This window comes from Anopheles coluzzii, chromosome 2 (assembly GCF_943734685.1).
Source record: "Anopheles coluzzii chromosome 2, AcolN3, whole genome shotgun sequence".
Lineage (NCBI taxonomy): Eukaryota > Metazoa > Arthropoda > Insecta > Diptera > Culicidae > Anopheles > Anopheles coluzzii.
The window spans coordinates 86,685,941-86,705,418 of record NC_064670.1 but is presented as its reverse complement, the minus strand read 5'-3'; the positions used below and the strand labels follow the sequence as shown (position 1 = coordinate 86,705,418).

General features: G+C 44.8%; 1 protein-coding gene across 2 annotated transcripts in view; it reads left to right on the top strand.

Annotated features, from left to right (window-relative positions):
- The window catches only part of LOC120951419 (retinal homeobox protein Rx), a 46,208-nt gene extending 26,730 nt beyond the window's left edge, over positions 1 to 19,478 (top strand). Inside the window, exons 5-6 of one of the 2 annotated variants that reach the window (XM_040370120.2) lie at positions 16,733 to 16,898; positions 17,345 to 19,478. In XM_040370120.2, the coding sequence (XP_040226054.2) occupies positions 16,733 to 16,898; positions 17,345 to 18,093 (915 nt within the window). In that variant the 3' untranslated portion in view covers positions 18,094 to 19,478. The remainder of the gene's footprint in view (positions 1 to 16,732; positions 16,899 to 17,344) is intronic. The other variant, XM_040370119.2, reaches the window with a different exon arrangement.

Below are 19,478 nucleotides of genomic sequence, written 5' to 3'. Positions count from 1 at the left end.
TTAACTTAAGCACACGAATGGATGCTTAACAATATTCAAATTAATGACTAATTTGTATGTAATTTCATGAGTGTGGTAAGCTTATTACTACACAAAGCAACAACAAAAATCAAGCTTTAATACAATTACCACTTCTGTCACGCTTTGTACCCAAGGGACCTCGCCCTGCTGTGAAGCGCTTTTTTACGACACCGATTAGGACCGAGAATTTCCTTTCCACCTTTCTGCGCTTTACACCCACCACGCAAATGCGAATGTATGTTCGCTCCTAATCATTCGGTAATAAAAATCATTAAATTTAATTTTCGTGTTTATCAAAGGTTCCGGTTCAGCAGAAGTGGGATGGAGAAACCGGTCCGCCCTTACCGTTCGCTAGCCATCATCCCCAATACCAACCTTTCACTGGAGATATGAAAAGTTGGTGATTGCCGTTGTGGTCCGCACAGTGGGTGAACCAAAGGAAACTTATGATTTAGCACGACATCGGACCCCAAACGGGACATTTGGTTTGGTGGTGAGGGTTTTGGGGACTAACCATCAAACTGACCACGGGACAAGGTTGATGGATGGATGGCTGTTGATTTCATTAGCGAACCGTCCATCGGTGCCTGGTGGACGGCAGCGACGAAAACAACCATCGTGTCACAACGTTCACAGGAAAGTCCTTTAGTCACTTGGGTCGATTATGGTGGTTAAGGTTGGAAAAATATGCTCCCTCGAAAAACAGGCATCTCGTGCGTGAAGGTGTAATAATAATAAAAAGCCACTCATTGCACATTAGCTAGGTAGTCCCCAGTGGGGGTGTGTAGGGTTCTCGAGGTTCCGAGGAGTGCGTGGTGTGGAAATCTCCACCCAGCGAAACCAGCCAGCCGCCTGCCACGCGGTTATGACTATTAGCATTATCTTTATGAATTTCCATATTAAATATGGGAATAAATTGAAGAAACGACTGTTCGCTACTCCTCCCAACTCCCATCGCCTATTGCCTATTGCTTGGTATCGCATCAAGGGCGGCCCCTTCGTCTTCTACAGCAAACTTCTGCACAACTTTTACAAAATCGAACATAAAGTTATCGTGCGTTTGCGGGGAGGGAGTTCCCCGCGTGGATACAATAAAAGTGCAAATAAATTTGATAGACTTATTCGTCTGCTGGCTGCAAACGGATGGTTTCTCGCACGCATGTCGCTTTGGTCTTTGTCGGCAGCGGGTTTTTTTCCAACAACGAAACTCACGTCCCCATCGCTCATATGTGAGCACATTTGGGACACACAAAATAAAGGACCAATTTATGAATTAGAATTACTACCAAGAAGCGACAGAGCTCCGGTTGGCGTTGGCGAAGGCTGCCGGTAGCTCGTACCGTACTGTCGTACTGTCAATGCCCATGAAGGAAAGCAATAAATATTTTATTCCTATCGCTAGCTTTATTGTCATCATATGCGAACACGGCGTTGGCGATTGAGTAGACCTTGGGGCCATGCCAAACTTCGTGTACTGGAATTATTGTAATGTCCAGGACAGTTTACGGGGTTAACAAACGAAGAACGGATTTCGATAACCTATTTTGCGATTTCGAAAAAGAATGTAATGAAACATAGGGAATTGAAAAAAGAAAAACATCCAAAAAATTACGTTTGATAAATATTTACAACTATTTGTTGATTTGAAGTCTGTTGATTTAGTATGAATTACAAAAGTTTCGAGTCAAAATTATACATAAACTGTTTTAACACAAATCTTTGTAAATTCTATTAAGACACTTCCGGAAAGGTTTACTTCCTAATCACTTTTTCTATTGTTAGCATTATTATTTATGCTACCCTCTCTTCGCTTCATGACCGAAGAGCAAGAGCAAAAAAACAACAACTTGCCGCCAAATGAAATCCTGTCATGATTAATTTCGCTTCATTTTCAAACACATTTGCCGGCCGCGTCAAGCCCACGATGTTATAATTCAATTAACCTGCTCATTGCGAGCGCACTTGGACCCTTTTCTTTGGGTCGCCCCGAACATGCCTCCACCAAACAGTACGGGCGGCGCAGTTCCGAAGCTTTGTTGTTTGCTTCGCTGCGCGGAACAAATCCTAGATTCCTTCTACACGCCAATTTTGATCCTCTCTTTTCTTCTACTAAACGTGACGGAATGAATTATCGCAGCTCGGAAGGAAATTGTAGGTTATGGGATACTTTAATTCACGGCCACCCGGGGGCTCGGGTACAGCGCTTACGCTTATCGCGCCTTGGAACCGTGCCTGTTTGTTTGAGGAAACGATTATCGTTCCCACATTATAGCAAATTACCAATGGATGGGTTAGCAGTTGTTTTTTCTCCGGTTTCGGTTCATTTGGATAAAATGAAGTGTAAATTTATCACAATCACAGCAGAGGTAGCGGCCCTGTTTTCTCGTGTGTTGTTGAGTGCTGTGCAAAATGTCTGTATCCACCACTACCCAGCTTTATGATGGCATTGTGCAAAGGACTAATTTAAAGCCCTCTAACACAACGTAAGAAAGCATTCTGATTGGTTGCTACCGTAGTCAAAGTGTGTCACCATGGTTGACTTTTGACATTGTGAACTGAAACGCAAGCAACATGGAGAACGTTGTTTTACTTGATGCATGCAGTGCAGCACCTGGCCCGATCCTTCATGACGCGCGATTGTATACCTCACTTGGCGAATGCTCGTGCACACATAGCTGAGTGTCCTTCCCAAATCGCTAAAGGGGTTAAGTATTTAATCGACAAACAAAGAACATGCCCCTCAGCTAGAACCCCTAATTAAATAAAATTCTGCAAATTACCGCCCTTGTTACCGGTCGCCATTCAATCTCGGGCCGAGTCGGCTCTTTGTGCTAATCTATCTTACGGTAGCAGGGAAAGCTTGGTGGTTTTGTGTGTGTGTTTTTTGTTGTTTTACCTTCCTTTTTTCTCTTCCATCACAACGACATAATAAAACGATCGTCTACTTTGTACGAACCCATTGATCATGGAGAAAAGGAATATAATGAACCACACTGCCAACACGAAGACACGGCAAACAATCGCGTAAACAAACATCAATCACCGCGCAGGATGACTGTATGAAGGAAGAGAAAACCATACGCACAATTACCAAAAAAAGGGCTTAAAAACGCGCCGCGCCAGTTTTATGGTTCTCCGATGCAAAACACAGCTGTCTGAAATTAAACCAAAGACAACAACAACAATAATAGAAACAACAGCAACAACAAAATCAAGATCTTAACCATAAATCCGACACAAAAGCAGGCGGGTTTCTTTAATACTGCCCCACCCGCAAAATAGTAGGAGCTTAGACAAAAGCTGCAGCAACATCATACACAAGCACGCATCGCGCAACACAGCGCTGCTAAGAAGCTATGGATTTTAATTTCATTATGCCTCGGGTTACCACCTCCGGGCCTTTCGTTTTGACCTCCCGGAAAACGGAAATCGACCTACGGTTGCCTTCCCAGCTATTGCACGCCCGTGACGTAATTTAGCCGGTATGGTCTCCCCACCCTGTGAGTTCGGGCTTCCGTTTTTGGGGCCTGCGCATCATTCAATTTAATCGCTCGCGCCGATGGCGTAGCCAAACATCAACGCAGCAAATCCGCAGCATAACACGTGGCAGCATTTGTGCGTCTGTACGTGTGTGTGTGTGTTGAGCTTGAAAAATCGACTCCACAGCGTTAAAGCGCGAATTATCAGCTCCGTTTAACTCGGCTCCACCAGCTGTCATTTCCGGTGGTCGATGCGATGATGTTTAAATGGAACGCACGTGGAAGAGTTTGGCAAATAATTGTTGCACTCTGCCCCCGATGGCTAACCGACTGGCGGATTGGGTTCGTGGTTTACGGTGTGGAACGCCTTTAAAGAACTTTATTTATAAATGAATTCATCGTTACATTCAACATGATAATGAATTATTTTAGGTTATTTTTACTTTTGTTCAACATCTTTTTGTTTGATGTTTGATGCTTGTTTTTGTTTGTTTTGGCGTTTTTTACGAGAACAAAATATGCTAACGAATCATGATGGAAATTATATTATTAATAAGCTTAACATGTACCATTCTAAATAATTAGTACTTCAAGCGAAGCTGTTAGATATCCTACAGTTAAAGTCGAATAACAAATCCATATAATATCGTATAGCAATATCGGAAGTGGAGTTGAATTTTATTTTAAATAGTTGTATTCATTCTTTTGTCCAGCACACTACACTAAATAACTGAGCCTTCTTCATTATTCTGCTCTGCACTGCAAATTGAATAAATTAAGTTAACTCCAATCGAACCATTAGCATTCACTCGTACGGCCGTTAATTTATTAAAATACTCCTCCCACCGTGTGAAAGATAACACAAGTCCCCTGCCCTCTACCTTACGGCAGGGACGCGACTATTCCGATCTAATATGCAAAATGAAGCACAATTCAAACTCCCGAGCCCACCCAATTCAAGAGAGTCATTGTTTTCGAGCCCTTATTACCTCATTAAAAATCAATTTACCACTCAATTTGCGATCGCAATGGCTCACCACCCACCTATGCGCCTACTCCGCGAGCTGGGCTGTGTCAAATAGTTTTTTAATCAATCCCGACCACCACCACCACCGCCATCACCTGTCAGCACATTCCGCCGCCACGTGCTGTGCAGTATGCACCGGGAGTTCATTTGATGTGTCCTTTTTGCGCGCTTCCTCGCACGGTGAAGGTGCGAGCGTGCCGTCACCAAAAGCCACATCGAATCAAACGGTTTCATTCCATTCCGGATCGGTACACTTCGCTACGGATCCTTCGCACCCTCGCTTGGGCCGCGCTTTGTCTGCCTCCTTCTGCTGCTGCTGCTGCTGCTGCCAGGAAGCGTTGCGAGTCACCCTCTTGCTTTTATGCGCCAAGAAAAGCGGATGACCGTTTCACCCCCAGTCTTGGCGTATCCCTTGTTTTACGCTTCAGTGGTTCCGTTTTCCACTGTTTGTTTTCGTATTCGAACGGGGATGAAATTGAAATTTATTTTCATCCCACCTCTTCCTCCTCGCCCTCCTCCTCTTTCACGCTCCCGCTCACCGTCCCTTAGTCTTTCGATTAAATGGCCTTAAGAGATATCGTTTCGATAAAACTGAAAGGCACGCGAGAAAAGGTGAATTGAGCAACAACAAAAAAATCTGCAATAGGTTTTTCTACCCGAGGGTCAAAGTGTTGGAGGAAAATCTGCCTTTTTTTTGCTTGCATTTTATCGTTCGCTGAAGCGCCGGGAAAATCGAACAGCAGACGAAGAAGCGAGGAGGCGACAAAATGAACATCAGCATCATCATCATCATCATCATGAACCGTTCTTCTCGGATGGGTGAAGTTCAAAGTGGTTTTAGGTGCTGCCGCCGCAAGGGACGTATGGCATTCGATGCCACCGTCGCACAACTGCCACCCGCACGATAGGGTGGAAAATCAAGAAGAAACAGCCACGAAGGTGTGTTTACTTTAAGCGCGATACACAACCGGCGCTGGGATGGGTTTTGTTTGGTACTTAGCAAATAATTTGACAATTATTAAACTCACCCCTACGTTCGCTGTCACTTCATCGGAGGGTTTCGATTCTTTGTTTTTGGGATTTGTTAGATTGGGCTGGCTTCTGCTGAGAGCACGGGGGAAATATCTACAGCATGGAAATGAAGCAGAATGAATCGAACTGTTCAAGCGTTCACACAGCGTATCTTATTACAATATTACATTTGCAATGGTTTCATTATTGTGTATAGTTTGTCCCTTTCTAAACATTTACTTATTGAACGCAAGTTAAGCAACCCCAGCGTATTTGATTAACCATGTTACTTTCTTGATAAGCAAAAGGAAAAATAATTCCCATAATTCCCTGCCCGGGCAGTGAGCAGCCGTCCCAGGTGACAACATTTTGCCACGGATCACAATGATAAATTGAGTGCACAATTAAAGCGAACCATGCGTAAAACCGATTTTTCTCGGTTCTTAACCGAGCTTACTGCAAACCGCACTGTTCCCAAATAACCGAAACAACCGAATGCTCCATTAGGATCGAAAAGAGAAAAAAAACACTCACACCTCGCTATCGCACACCCTTTGTTGATTGTGGTGGCCTGTCTTCAGACAATGCAAGAGTAAATGGTAGGAAGAAAAAACCCATATAAACGATTATATGTTTTTTTCTTCTGCATCTTCACGACAGCCCGTCACAAACATTTTGCCAAATTCCCAGCGCTTGGCTATAATAAACATCAATGTTGCGAATCCTGCTGTGGCCGGGAGGACGCCCAAGGTCGTAGCAATCGAATGATCAATGATATGCACTGATGATGATTTGCCATTTTATTCATTGTTTGCTCGTTTATTATAGCTGGAAAAGAGTGATATTGTTTCACAAGAGCAAATATCTTGATTCATTTGTATAAACTGTCAATTGAATGCGTTAGAATAGCAATTTAAAATAGCAAACTATCAAAATAGCTCGTTCTGTTTCATGACGGCGGTAAACATGAAAGCCATCGATCGCCAGCACGCTACACGGATAAAGATGATGTCAAACGTACCGCTTTTCTCACAACTGGACAAACCGCGCTACCCGTACCGCCAGCTGGCTATGCGCCATTTGAAGCTAAGCCGCCCCATGCGCTAATTATTTACCACGACGCACGGCACGGCATGTGATCGTGAATGGCGGCAATGCGGAACATTGTCCTTCGGGCACAAGCGTCTCCAGTTACCCCAAAACGATGCCGACGGTAGCGGCTTTTTCCAACCAAATGATGCAACACACTCATCTCAGCTTCTCAGACAGTCAGCTCAGATTGCAGTAATGAAACGGATTCCCTGATTTTGCTTTTCCGTCTCATCTTGTCGGGCTGTGCCTCTTCCGAACATTGGACACGAGCAACCCGTCAGGGACTTGTACGGGGTAAGGGTAGTTCAACACACACACATGCGTCAAGAGTTTAATTAGTTTAGCGCACTCTTCTTCAAAAGGAGGGCTCTCATATGTTCCCCGTGCTTGGATGAAGACGTTAGAATCCTGGGCTGACTGGTGGAAACATATGGAAAGGTATGAGTGGAATAAACAGAGGATCAAGTGTGCTTTACATTCGAGTGGACTCTCATCAAACAAAGGAAGCAACGATTGACGGATAGAAGAGGTAGCAGCTTTGTTTGCCCTTATTTTGTACCGATTTTGGAGTGTGCTAGAAATTGCAATTTGTACGTGAATATTGACATATTAGACTTGCGTTATGTTCTGCGAGTATTTTCAGAAATAGATGAAAAGTAATAGCAACCATTTGGAAATGAAATGATTCGTAATTTCTAATTTATACACAATTCGCAATAAACCTTTTTTCGGGGCTAAAAGTAGGGTGTCCGAACTTGTTTTGAAGCATAAAACATAGATCACCTTTTTCGCTACTTACCTATTTCTATTCAAGTTCATTAGACCGTAATTGCCAGAATGCATCGGTAGATAAACAGCCCGTTCCGCCGAAACGAAAGGATCTTTATCGAAACCACTTTGGGTTGCTTCGCTTTTCTATCCCATTCTTCGTCCTTCAGGGTATTCCGTTGTATTCTCACTCCAGCATTAAAACTCCAGCAACAACGTTCTTGTTTTGCTCTCTTTCTCTATATCTATCGCTCTCTCTACAACACAAGGGTGTTTCCTGTCACAAAAATACACACAAGCTAATGCTTGTGCAGGGGGTTTTGTGTTGTAGCAAAAAAAGGACGTTTTTGTCCTTGTTGTTCAGTTCGTTTTGTTGTCGTTGTTGATGTTTTGTGTTTTTTTTTCTAGTGTTGTATTGTTGTTAAATATCCTGCGTTACATGTCACCTTCGCATAATCACCATTTATCGCACCTTTCCGATCACACTTCAGAAGTGCACCGTCATTTGGGTCTGGGGTAAAGCTCTTGTCGTCCAAACTGCTGCTCAAAGTAAACCATTAGCAAAGGAGAAGCGCAGGCATTATAGTTACACTGGCTTTTTGGAGGGCAATAAGGGGTAATGTAGGCCTCATTTGATGGGAGGGGAAAGTGTAAACATGTTGATGATGATACGGACTCCTCATATGATCTTTTAATGTGTGATTTGTGTGTGCATGTTTGGACGATTACAATACAGGAAAGGGTAAAGCGTGATCTCAGTTAGGCCCTTGTTCAATAAGAATACGAAACTGAGATGTCAATAAACTTTCCGTTCGTTCATATTTTAAATCATAATACAAACAATGATATATATAATCCACATAGGTTTTTTTTAAATTTACTTTTACTAAATATTAAACTGCAGAAAAGGTGAAATGAACCCTTAAAAATAATACTTTACTGGTATGCTTTTCATTCCGATCGCTTTTGCACAAAGAATCAAAAGTCTCATTGCAGTCTCAGTTGCACACGGCAACACAGCCTCTTAACCTCATCATCTAAAGTTCTCATCTTCCCTTCATGAAGAGGGCAACAATAATCAATCTGGGGCAAAAAGAAACAACATCCGTTCCGTCCGTCGGTGTTTCCCTTTGGTTTCGTTGCGTGTGAAAGATCAAAACTGTACGATAACAATCAATATCATACGCCTTGCGAGTGTCCTCTGGGCGGTGCTTGGAAGGAAGGCCGGGAGCTCCGTCCCAACATTTGCATTTGACAGTTTAATTTTAGCTGCGCAAGTGTGAGACACCATTTTCCCAGGCCTTTGTGTGTGCGTGTCGAAAAACGCCCGGCAAACGGTCAGCAGCATCAAGACTTTCATCGGAGATGCTCATCCGCTCGAGCGGGCCCCGGCCCTTGGGTCTGAGTTTTCCTACAATTAACAATTGCACACCGTTCGAGGACAAAATCAAAAAGGTGATTCTTACGCACGATTGTTCGCATTTCAGATGTCGCATCCTTTCGGTTGTGCATTTGCAGCTCACACCAGCAACTATTTTGTCCTTAGGTGCAATGGCGAAAGAAAAAACTGCTTCTTTGGTCCTAATCCGGTCGAAACCCCGGTAGACGCGGGAAATCTTGTTTCCTTTCGGCGCTTTTTTCCACCAAAGACGTTCGGCTACCTAGCGCACGGCACAGAGCATTGTTTTTAACCATCCAGTGTTGCCCTAACCCGGTGTCTGTCACGAGCTTTTCCGCATCGTTTTCGCAGATCTAACCGGGACTGAGATGTGAAAATAAACCGTTTTTCCGGTGTGCGTTCGAAACAGTTTCGAGTCGTATCGTACACACGTCGGAACTTTGGACACTTTTCCGCAAGCAAGCAACGCAAGCAATGCGACAAGTTTTCCTTTGGCGTTGCTTTCTTGCAGCTGCAGAAGGTAGAGCAAAAATCAACAGTCAAAAGTAGGAAAGGAACTGCACCTAACCGCACAGATTTCATCCACAGTGAGTATATCTGACCGAGACCAAGAATCAGAAAGTTCAATTTTGGCTGTTTCGCATTAGCTGTAGAGTTCCCATTTAGGGCAGGAGTAAGATTTCAACACTGGTTAGTGGTGGTGGTGGTGGTGGTGGTGGTGGTATGTCCCGCCATGGTGACATATTGAAGGAAACAAGTCCCCGGAGGCGATAAACGCCACAAGCCATCGGAGCGTGTGCATTGACGACCGGTTTTTTTTCGGCGTCACCGTCACCTTTGTTTATGTCCACCGCCCCGCTTCTTTCCACGGACAATTCCCAGGGCCACTGTTTTGCCACCGAGCATGATCCGCTTGCTCATATGCACACACATACACACACACGCATACATATTCGGGTATGCCTTTTTAACCCTCGGCAGGGACAGGGCACAGTGTGGTGTCCCGGGAGTTGGCAGGTCACGTGGCAAGTGTTTAATTAACCCTCTAATAACTGTTTATGACTCCCGCGTTGGTGAGTGCGCGTGTGGACGGTCTGTTTGGTCAACGGTTCCGTGTTTCGGGTGTGTGTGTGTGTGCGTGTGTAATTCACGCTACCTTAGCAGTAGAGAAGGTGGTCTAATTTAATAGCGGATGACAACATGGTCCCAGCGGCGGATCTAACGGTAGGCGGACTAGGCGGTCGCCTGGGGCCCCGCCGATTTAGGGGCCCCGTAGATCGCCATTCTATAGTATGCCGTATGGACAGAGTACAAGCGACAAGGGCCCCCGGAAGGATGGCCGATGGGGCCCCGAGGTTGGAGAATCATTTGCACCCCCCCCCCCGTCAGCAAAAATTTTAGAGTTTGCGACTGATGATCGAAGGGGGCCCCGACGGCATTTCAAATTTACTGTTCAATCTCCCAACAGCAACTTTAGTGCCGCTACACCCACCCCCCCCCCCTCCCCCCCCCCTCCCCCCCCCCCAGCAACATTTACCATTTACAGAGGGCTTCAACTCGTCGTTCCGCCTAGGGCCCCTGATACCCTTGATCCGCCACTGCATGGTCCCGCGCTAACAAGACCTCCTCCGGCTGAGTAGGGATTTCTGTTCACGTTTCCTCGTCTGTTTAGGTCCTTTGGATCTGGCTGACCTCGAAACGTCTCATGGGGATTTCAGTAAGCAATTGCCTCCAACAGAGATCGATCGCTTCTGCAGGAAGGTAACTAATGACCTTCTGCTTTGGGGGAATCTCGGCTAATGCAGGAAGATGTCGCCATTGTCGCCACCGTTCGTCATTGAGCGGTAAAATTGCTTTTAATTTCCGCCTTGATCCTTAGGCCCACAACAACGTACATAGCTCTTTCTCTCTATCTCTCTTTCTCTTTCTTTCACTCTTCCTCTCTCTTTCGCTCTCTCTTGCTCTCATTTTCTTGCTCTCTTGCGATATTTCATCACTCGCTTTACATCCTTTATATACTAGCGCCAAGGGGAGGTGTGAGAACCACCGGCCCCAGGGCATGCGCAGGGTGTTCGATTATCTCGGTTTCGAAGCCTCGGACGCTTTTGTTTGCTGGATGTTGCGTGCGGTACACGTCAGAGTGTAGGGTATCACCGTTCTGCTCCCACCGGCTGCGGTGCCGCAGGGCCAATGGCCAATGTTGACGTCGGCGTAGTTGTTGGTACACGCCGTTCGCTTAAGGCGCAGACAGTTCTTACTCTTACACGGTCGGAGCGCGCTAGCCAACCAACAAATCGAGTGCGACAAACAGCAGCTTGTCGATGTCAAACGAAGGACACGCGCGCCTGGCTGATACTTTAGTGTCCTTTTGAAGTGCCGTCGGGGGGAGAGTAAAAATGAGACAGGACGGCGTGTAATTTGAAGCCGTTACATTGGCATGATGCAGGCGGAGCAGTTGAAGCAGGATGGAATCGTATCGAATCAAGAGACATCAACGGGTACGTTCGAGACCTGTGGGAAAGGAAATTATATGCGTTTGAAAGAGTGCGTGAAGCTATACAGTACGGGATATTGATTGCGAGCGAAAAATTAATTTGAAGCCATCTTTTATTTGCTATGTTTTATGCGAAGAGAGACTGTTTCTGGTTGGATGACTGTTTTGACATCTTAATTAGGTGCAATTATAGCTCCTTTATACTAATAACGTTTTGATGCAATTTTGAATAGCAATTTTATTGAAATTAGTATTTAATGTATGTTTGAAACTGATGTAACATATGACAATTTGTAAAAGCTCATTTTAATGTTTAACACCGTAGAAAAAATGAGCTATACACCAGCAATTCAGTAAAAATTCTTTGAATGGCTTTGCATTGATCCTTCTGGTGCGTACGACACCTTGCAGAATGATTAATATCTCCTAATGAAAATCCCGGTTGGGCAGCAAAGTGGTCCCTTGTTCCGCCTGCTGACTATCTCGGAAAAGGAAACGCAAATTTCCCAATTTAACCAAAGCCACGCTATCCCAATGAAAAAGCGCGTTTTCGCGATGCTCAACGTACGCACAGGTTTAGGCGTTCGATCGACTCATCGTCAACTGCCCTTATTGCTTTGTGATGCAAGGTAAAGAGCCCATCTCACGCAATACACTACCCTCGCACCGTCCTGCTGCTGGTCCGTAACGATGAAAATGTCGAATCGATTGCAATCCAGCTGGTAGGTTCTGATAAAAAAAACGTAATCCGAAACAAGGGACCATAGGGAAAAACAATGCTTCAATGGCGGAACCGATATTGGAATCGACTAGATACTGGACTTGTTTGAAGCTGATTGGTTTCAGGAAGCTTAGATGGAGATGAGCACAACAAAAACCAACCTTCGATACAATACTCTGCTAGCGTTTCGCTAAACGGTTCAACACAAACAACATAAAAATAAAACAAAAACACGACACAACCCCCGCAAGGAGAGCGAATTGAACGAGTGAAAGATGAAATGGAACCGTTTGCTGTGCGTGTGCGTGCACCTAAAAGGGTACACACGTACACTGCTGCAGACGAAATTGGAAATAAAAGTGCTGATGGATGGCAAATGAATTTTTGGTCCACTTTAGGGGTCGGAGACCCTCCCCCCTTTCTCGCAAACTCATGGGATCGTGACATGAATGTTGACAAAAATGGACACGCTTGATGCAATAAACATCAATAGCGTAGGTACCGGTGGTCTCCGGAACCGGAACTGGCTTGAAATTTTTAGAAACGAGAGCTTTTTCGTTTCCCCTCGGGGACACCGCACGGATGGACATGGTTTGGATTTTTTTGTGAGTGTGTCTATGTTTAGCTTCCACAATCTCACACTGATACGTCCGAATGGCAACGGAAACCGATGCATGGAATAAGCTGGGGGAAGTCATTTTTGGTGAATAAAAAAAGGAAAAAAAATACACTACTCCGCCAAAAGGCCTCCAAAATGCCGAAACAAACATGGCCGGCCCAAACAAAATGAGTTTGCTCTCACTCAGGGGATGCGCTTTTGCTTGAGGTTTTTTTAATCGTTGTGTTCCCTCTCTCCGTACCATTCCATTTTTTTAGGTAAGAAATGTAGCCACAAGCATCATTTATTCCACGACGCATGCTGAAAACCAATCGAACGCGTCGCTGACAGCCCAGAGCAGAACAAACCTGGCCATAATTGAAACTATGGCATGAAATAACCATTTTAATTGAATCTACCGATGTGAAGGTTTGGGTTTCGGGTTCGTTTTGGGGAGCGACGAATCTCAAACTCGAGCCATCGTCGTCCTTCTAGTGGGGCTTGTTGTCGGGCCGGGGACGTGTATTGTTCTGCGTACGGTGTGTTTTCTTCACACAAATAAAATGGCGATTGTTGGTGCGCTTTCGACCAGCGGATACGTTTGAAATCGAATATTTTGATAATCTAATCCTACAAGTGCTCCACACACTTCCCAGAAACAGTACAAACACAGTTTTGTGGATGATTTGTAGTTAAAATTGATTTTAAACCCTAACCACGACAACGAAGCCGCCGACATAGAATAGAAAGCTTTGTACATCGGAAATACATACCGACGGACGGCCTCTGCTATGATCGAACTCGTTTACCGAGGAAATTATTTAGTTTGCTTGCTCACGCAGGGTATGCTTTCCTCTTTCTCTCTCTCCCTGTCAATTTTCATCCCAATACAGGGTATGTAAATGAGTTGAATAGTTTTAGCGATGTCGCTTGCTCGCTGCTGTCGAATCCCGACAAAGACGAAAAAGAGCACAACAAAAACAACACGTGTGTGTGTGTGTTATTGTTTTGCAATTTTCGTTTCAGTTCGCTATCCACCGGTTTTGGGAGAAGCGTTAGGGGGTCAACAAGCAGGCTAACCCTTTCGCCTGCTCCACCTCACCGGAACTAGATTCAAAAGCGTTTTCCATTTTCTGCAAACGTGAAATGAAATACATTTCCAACCTAGAGTGGCCCCCCATGCACCTCCTCTATGCCGACATTCACGTCAATTTGAAGAGTCAGTTTAGGTTTAGGTCGAGATTTGTGTGCGGTGCACGTACGTACGTGTGCGTTTGAGGTTTTTCGGACCGAATTGAGTTGTATTTGGTCTGATCCGGCCCGAAAGGGATAGTTTGATTTGCGGAGATTTTCTCTACACGCATCCCTTCTATTTCATCCACTCGCCACATACTCGCCCCCAAACTTCCATTGAGCATTGTCGAGCGGTTCAGCGTTGAAACGATCCCGGCTCGCCGTGCGCTCTCGGAGCGAAACTATTATGCAAATGTAATTAAAACTTTTCGATCAGTATTTACACAGCATTTTAATTAAACTAAATCACAGTGTACCCAAACGAGACGTACCCCCCATTTTGGGCTGGAATGGCGTGCGAAGGGGTCCGGGTTGGTAGATTGTGCAAATGGAACGCTTGACGCCGGTTGTTAGTTGACAGCAATCAGACTCCAAGCTCAGATATCAATGCAGAGGTCGCAGAGGACGACGGGCTGTATGGGGAAGGGGAGGAATCAGTATTTCAGTTTTGTTGGCACCTCTCAATTAGATTTGGCCTATGCATGCGAGGGAAATGAAGATTTGTGTGCGATTGGAATTATTTTGCGGTTCCATACCTGTAGCAAAGTTATCGGGAACGGTTGGTATTGCGCAGGAAATGGACCTGTACCGTTTTAATAATTTGGTGGTCTATTTTCAATTTTGCCGTGTTTGTTGATTGATTAGAAGAAACACGTCAAATGCTTTATGCTTTAATTTTTATCTTTTCATTTATTTTACGGATCGGTTCGCTTCTAATAAAATTACAATCAAAGCTTAGAAATGGTCGCGTTCAAACGTCGAATAATCCCATTTTGCAGAAAAAGACTAATTTAGCTCTAAAAATATGATAATTATTTCATTCGATTACATTTTCAAATGTTTCAATTTAGCGTTTGTACCTGAAAATCGAAAAAAATGTATTCGTAGCAATATCGTGCCGAATTTAAGCATTTAATTAAAGAAGCGACAACAGCGAACGTCTTACCGCCCAACGGTACCAAACGTCGCCATGCAAATCTGGTAACAAGAAGTGAAGCCAATTTTCTTTCCTGCAAAAAAGCTGTCACCAACAGACGTGACAAACGTGAAATCAAGCAACATGACGCCATGCGGTCGGTGAGTCGGAGAGCAAACGGGAAGAAAAACTTGGCAAGCTTGGCATCTGGTTTCTTTCAAGGGAAAAATATTGCTATACGTGGTAGTGCTGTAGTGAAAAACTTACAGTTTGCACACAGAAAACCATCACACACCAGATTTAATACAGCTGCCTTTGGAAGCTGAAGTTTTGCACCAAGATTAGAAGAGGCACCCATGTCCCAAATACACCGTCAAACCGCCCTGAAACAGTGATGGCGGCAAATTGCTAGATTAATTGATTGGATTAGTCAAGCAATTAGATGCCACAAAGCGCTAATGAGCCCGAACGCCATCATTCCATCATCATCCGATTCCCGATTCACCGATCCCGCGTGCCGGTAATTGGCGTCCATCGCGAAACGCAACATGCCACGCACACACACACAACAAAATGGTGACACTGTCATACAGCCGCGGTCCGAGTATTTCTGGAACGGCGAGATTGTGGCAGCTCGCACCAGCCGCGGCCTAGCTCGCCTAATTGACAGATTCCTTTTCCCCGTTTCCCAACGGCACAAAGGAACCGGCATCAGGCTCGCCACGTTCGGCGACCACCAATTCCTCATGGGAAAATGCTCAGCCGAGAAACCAATTACTTACCGGCACTAATTAGGGCGCTTTCGAACAGGCCCAGAGCGTGGGTGACAAAATAGCGACGAGAAGGCGGCGGCTGTCGAACGAGACGCGATTCCACCAGTAAATGTCTCCACCGGCGAAGCGAAAGGAAAAGATACTTATAGCGCTGCCGTAGCCCAGGCTCCAACACCCATACCACCGCCCGATCGATACCCATCCGTTCGCGTAGCCATCCGTTTTCCTATCGCGTCGGGCGTTGCGAATTTGTGATGGTTAAATTAATTATTTAATTCATGGAATTAATTTAGTTTTAATTTGCATTGCTTAGCGGGCTGAACAGTGCACGTTGAAGAAGGCTAACGTTCCTGTGCTGGGCTGAAACTGAAGAGCCCCGGTGCTGTTATAGAACTGTCTGCTTTGGATCCTTTTTTCTTGCTGCATTGCATCGCTTTTTTAGCGAAGCAAATGCAACGATGGAAGAAAATGGCAAACTAATTACATTTCTGCTACCATCCCTCTGCTAACTGGCTGAATGAAAGATGGCAATAGTTTTGCTTTCTGACTCTCTTTCCAAGAGTTTTGTTGGACGTGTTTTTCGTCTAAAAAGCAAGGATTAAAAAATAATCTCATTTGCTTTCCAGTCGTTTCGGGTGATGCTTGTTTCATAATTAAAATTAAGCTGTTGTCTGCTGTTTTACTTCTTCTTGCTTCTCTGCTCCAGTCTTGTGTGACAAATTATTAAATGCTTTCCTTATTCCCAGTACTTTTCCAGCCTATGCTCACGCAGACACACAGAAATTTTGAACCATTATTTCCGCCATTTATGCCAGATGACGGTTTTTATCCCGCTGTCTACGAAGGAGCGGAAAAATCATGTAATTAACCATTCTTTGCGCTTTTCATAATCATCTTGCAGCGCAGGGAAGGAGTCGAAAAGCATGGTACCGGAGCTTTTCTTAAGAAATTTACAGTCGATCAGGGTGTGGTTCTTGTTTGTTTTTTTAATGTCTGTCCCCTATTCTCTGTCCGTGCAAGGGAGAGACGCGCTTGAGAAAATGCAATTAAACGCTCATAAATGGAAAATAATTTCATTAATTTTCCCACCTTACTAACGCCGTTTGCACGGGTTTTTCTTTTTCTTCCGATCCAACACAGGTATGGTTTCAAAATCGACGAGCGAAATGGCGCCGCCAGGAGAAGTCGGAAAGCTTGCGGCTAGGGTTGTCACACTTCTCCCAGCTCCCGCACCGATTGTCCTGCAACGGGGGCAACCTTCCGGTCGATCCATGGCTCTCCCCACCGCTGCTGTCCGCCCTACCAGGTAACTATCTAACGGCAATTTTGTGGCCGGGCGCGCTTAAGCTATTAGAATGAGAGAGACATCTTGCACTAGTAGGAGGGAGACGTTTTTCTTTGCAAATTGTTATCAAAGTATTGTAATGTTGAGCTTGAATGAGTACTTTGTGTGATTTAAGTTACTAGTGACATTCATAGCGCATCCAACTACGAGCTAGTATCAAGGTTTTAGAATATGCAGGGAAACCTAAACATCAATTTTACGATTTAGTTACAATTTAGTTTTAAAAATCTATTCTTAAGCAGACGACTTACTCGTACGCAGTCGATATGATGTCAAAAAATGAGTCAAATTTCAATAAAACTGGACATTTTACTCTCAACACTTCGCCACTCTTGTTGATCGTTTCGCCAACTTAACAGCACTGTTTTAAAAGTAATTCATTCTTACGGGTTTTCGGCGTTTTGTAGGGTTCCTGTCGCACCCGCAAGGAGTCTACCCGAGCTACCTGACTCCTCCGCTCAGCCTCAATCCGTCCAACCTCGGCATGACCAACCTGGGGCTGGGACACCCGAACGGACCACAGAATCTGCGCATCTCGCCCCAGAGCATGGCCGCCATGACGTCCCCCCAAATGACCGCCGGTAGCATGCGACTTTCGCCGCCCCACGTTAACGGCTCGCTCGGAGGTCCGCAGAACCTCTCAATGCCTCATCAACCGCCTCCGGGCCCGCATGGTCCACTAACACCGCGCCATTCACCGCTGGAGGCTGGCCCGTTGGGAAGTCTGACCGGATCGCAACCACCTCCATTGCCACCCACTGCCGGATCCACACCCATCACCATACCCGTTGCATCGCCCCAAAACCTCTCCCTGACACCGCCGGGGCTACGGTCTCCACCTCCGGGTGCGACGACCGGCTCACAAGGACACCTGCAATCGCTCAGCCCCAACTCACCCTCGCCGACGGGGTTAAAGATGGCCTCCAAGATGACCCCGATCGATCCTGGCTCGGAGAGTGACACACCCGGGTCCGCTGACACGTCCAAAGCGGGCCCAAATACGGCCGCAACTAGCACGCCCTCCTCGGCCGCACTCAATATGACGGTCAATCATCACCATTCGTCGGATATGCGCACCAACTCCATCGCGACATTGCGCATCAAAGCGAAGGAACATCTGGAAAATCTGAGCAAAGGCATGACAACGATGGTGTAATATATTGAGCTATTTAAACTATCTATGATTAACGCTACGATGATTGTTCATGTGTGCTCTTGTACATAACGATAAGCGAAATCTAACTTAAACAAACTTGTTCTAAACCCTTCACCGATTAAGATAGGCTAACGTAGGACTAACCCGGAGCAGGAGTAAATTAATATGTGATCAGTAAGGTGAAGTTCGTTTGTGTGAATGTATGTTTTATGTTTTGTAAATAAGTGTACACATAGTTGGAAATAATTTTTCACAGCTTAAATACTAAGGAAAATTAAGACGTGACACAAATTTCCTTTCCGGCAAGCAGATTGTGTTAGCGATTATGCAGTGGTTAGGGCAAATGAAAGCTTTGCGAAGATAAAACGAAACCAATACACTTCAAGAAATAGCGTTAGAAAAGCCACCAAACCATTGAATGGAGGAGCTGTAAATATGTTTAATTGCAGATTTTGGCTTGCGTTTAAGAGCATCCCTGTAGGCATAATTTAATGTAGACAATTTTTAGAACGCACACACCCACGATACCGCAGCGCTTGCGAGGATGATATCAGGAGACAACAACAAAACACAAAAACAAACAACAATAACAACCAACTGTTGAAGGGTGCTGTTTTTTTTTTGAACAAGATAAAAAAAGATAACACATTTGGCTTATTTAAGAATACAACGCAATCGGTACAGCGTTTCGAGGAGGAAGGATGGGTAATAAAGCATTTGTTTCGAAAATAACACCGGAAGAGCAGTTGCGTATTATCCGAACAACTTCACGTCATACATTTCAGGTCTCTCGAGTTGTAAGTAAACTTATTGTCCGTATTATAGAGTATGTTGTTCTCTCCACGACCTAAATATCAATATCTGACAGAATCGATTAGTTTACCGAAACTCTTCACCTCTATCAGTCAGCCAATGCTTCTAGTAATGTTCAAACAGCTTTATTTGAGACTTGAGCATGGTAGATTTGAATTTGGTATCGATCAGTACACAGGCAAACAATCATTACCATTTTATTGCTTTAATTATTTCATCAAGCTGCGCCTTTCTTTGCACGAGCGAGAGGAGAAGCGATTGAAGTCAAGTACCTTTTGTCTAATCGTTGTTAACAGAGGAATGGTATCGTGGTCAGCAGAAGTTGATAACAATCGTAGTCGGTCTAGGCCTAGCTTAGCCACTAATACGCTTGGTTGTCTGTGACTAAATTTTGTACCCATTGCAGAATAGTCTGTCCTATGTATGGAGGCTAAGGACCATACGGGGCTTAAGCATATGACAGACAAGTTACGTCTTGCGTCTTGAGGTCTCTAGCACGGAATTGGCTGGTATTTGATATGCATGATTTATTTATCAAAATTAATATACGATTACTCACTAATTAATACAAC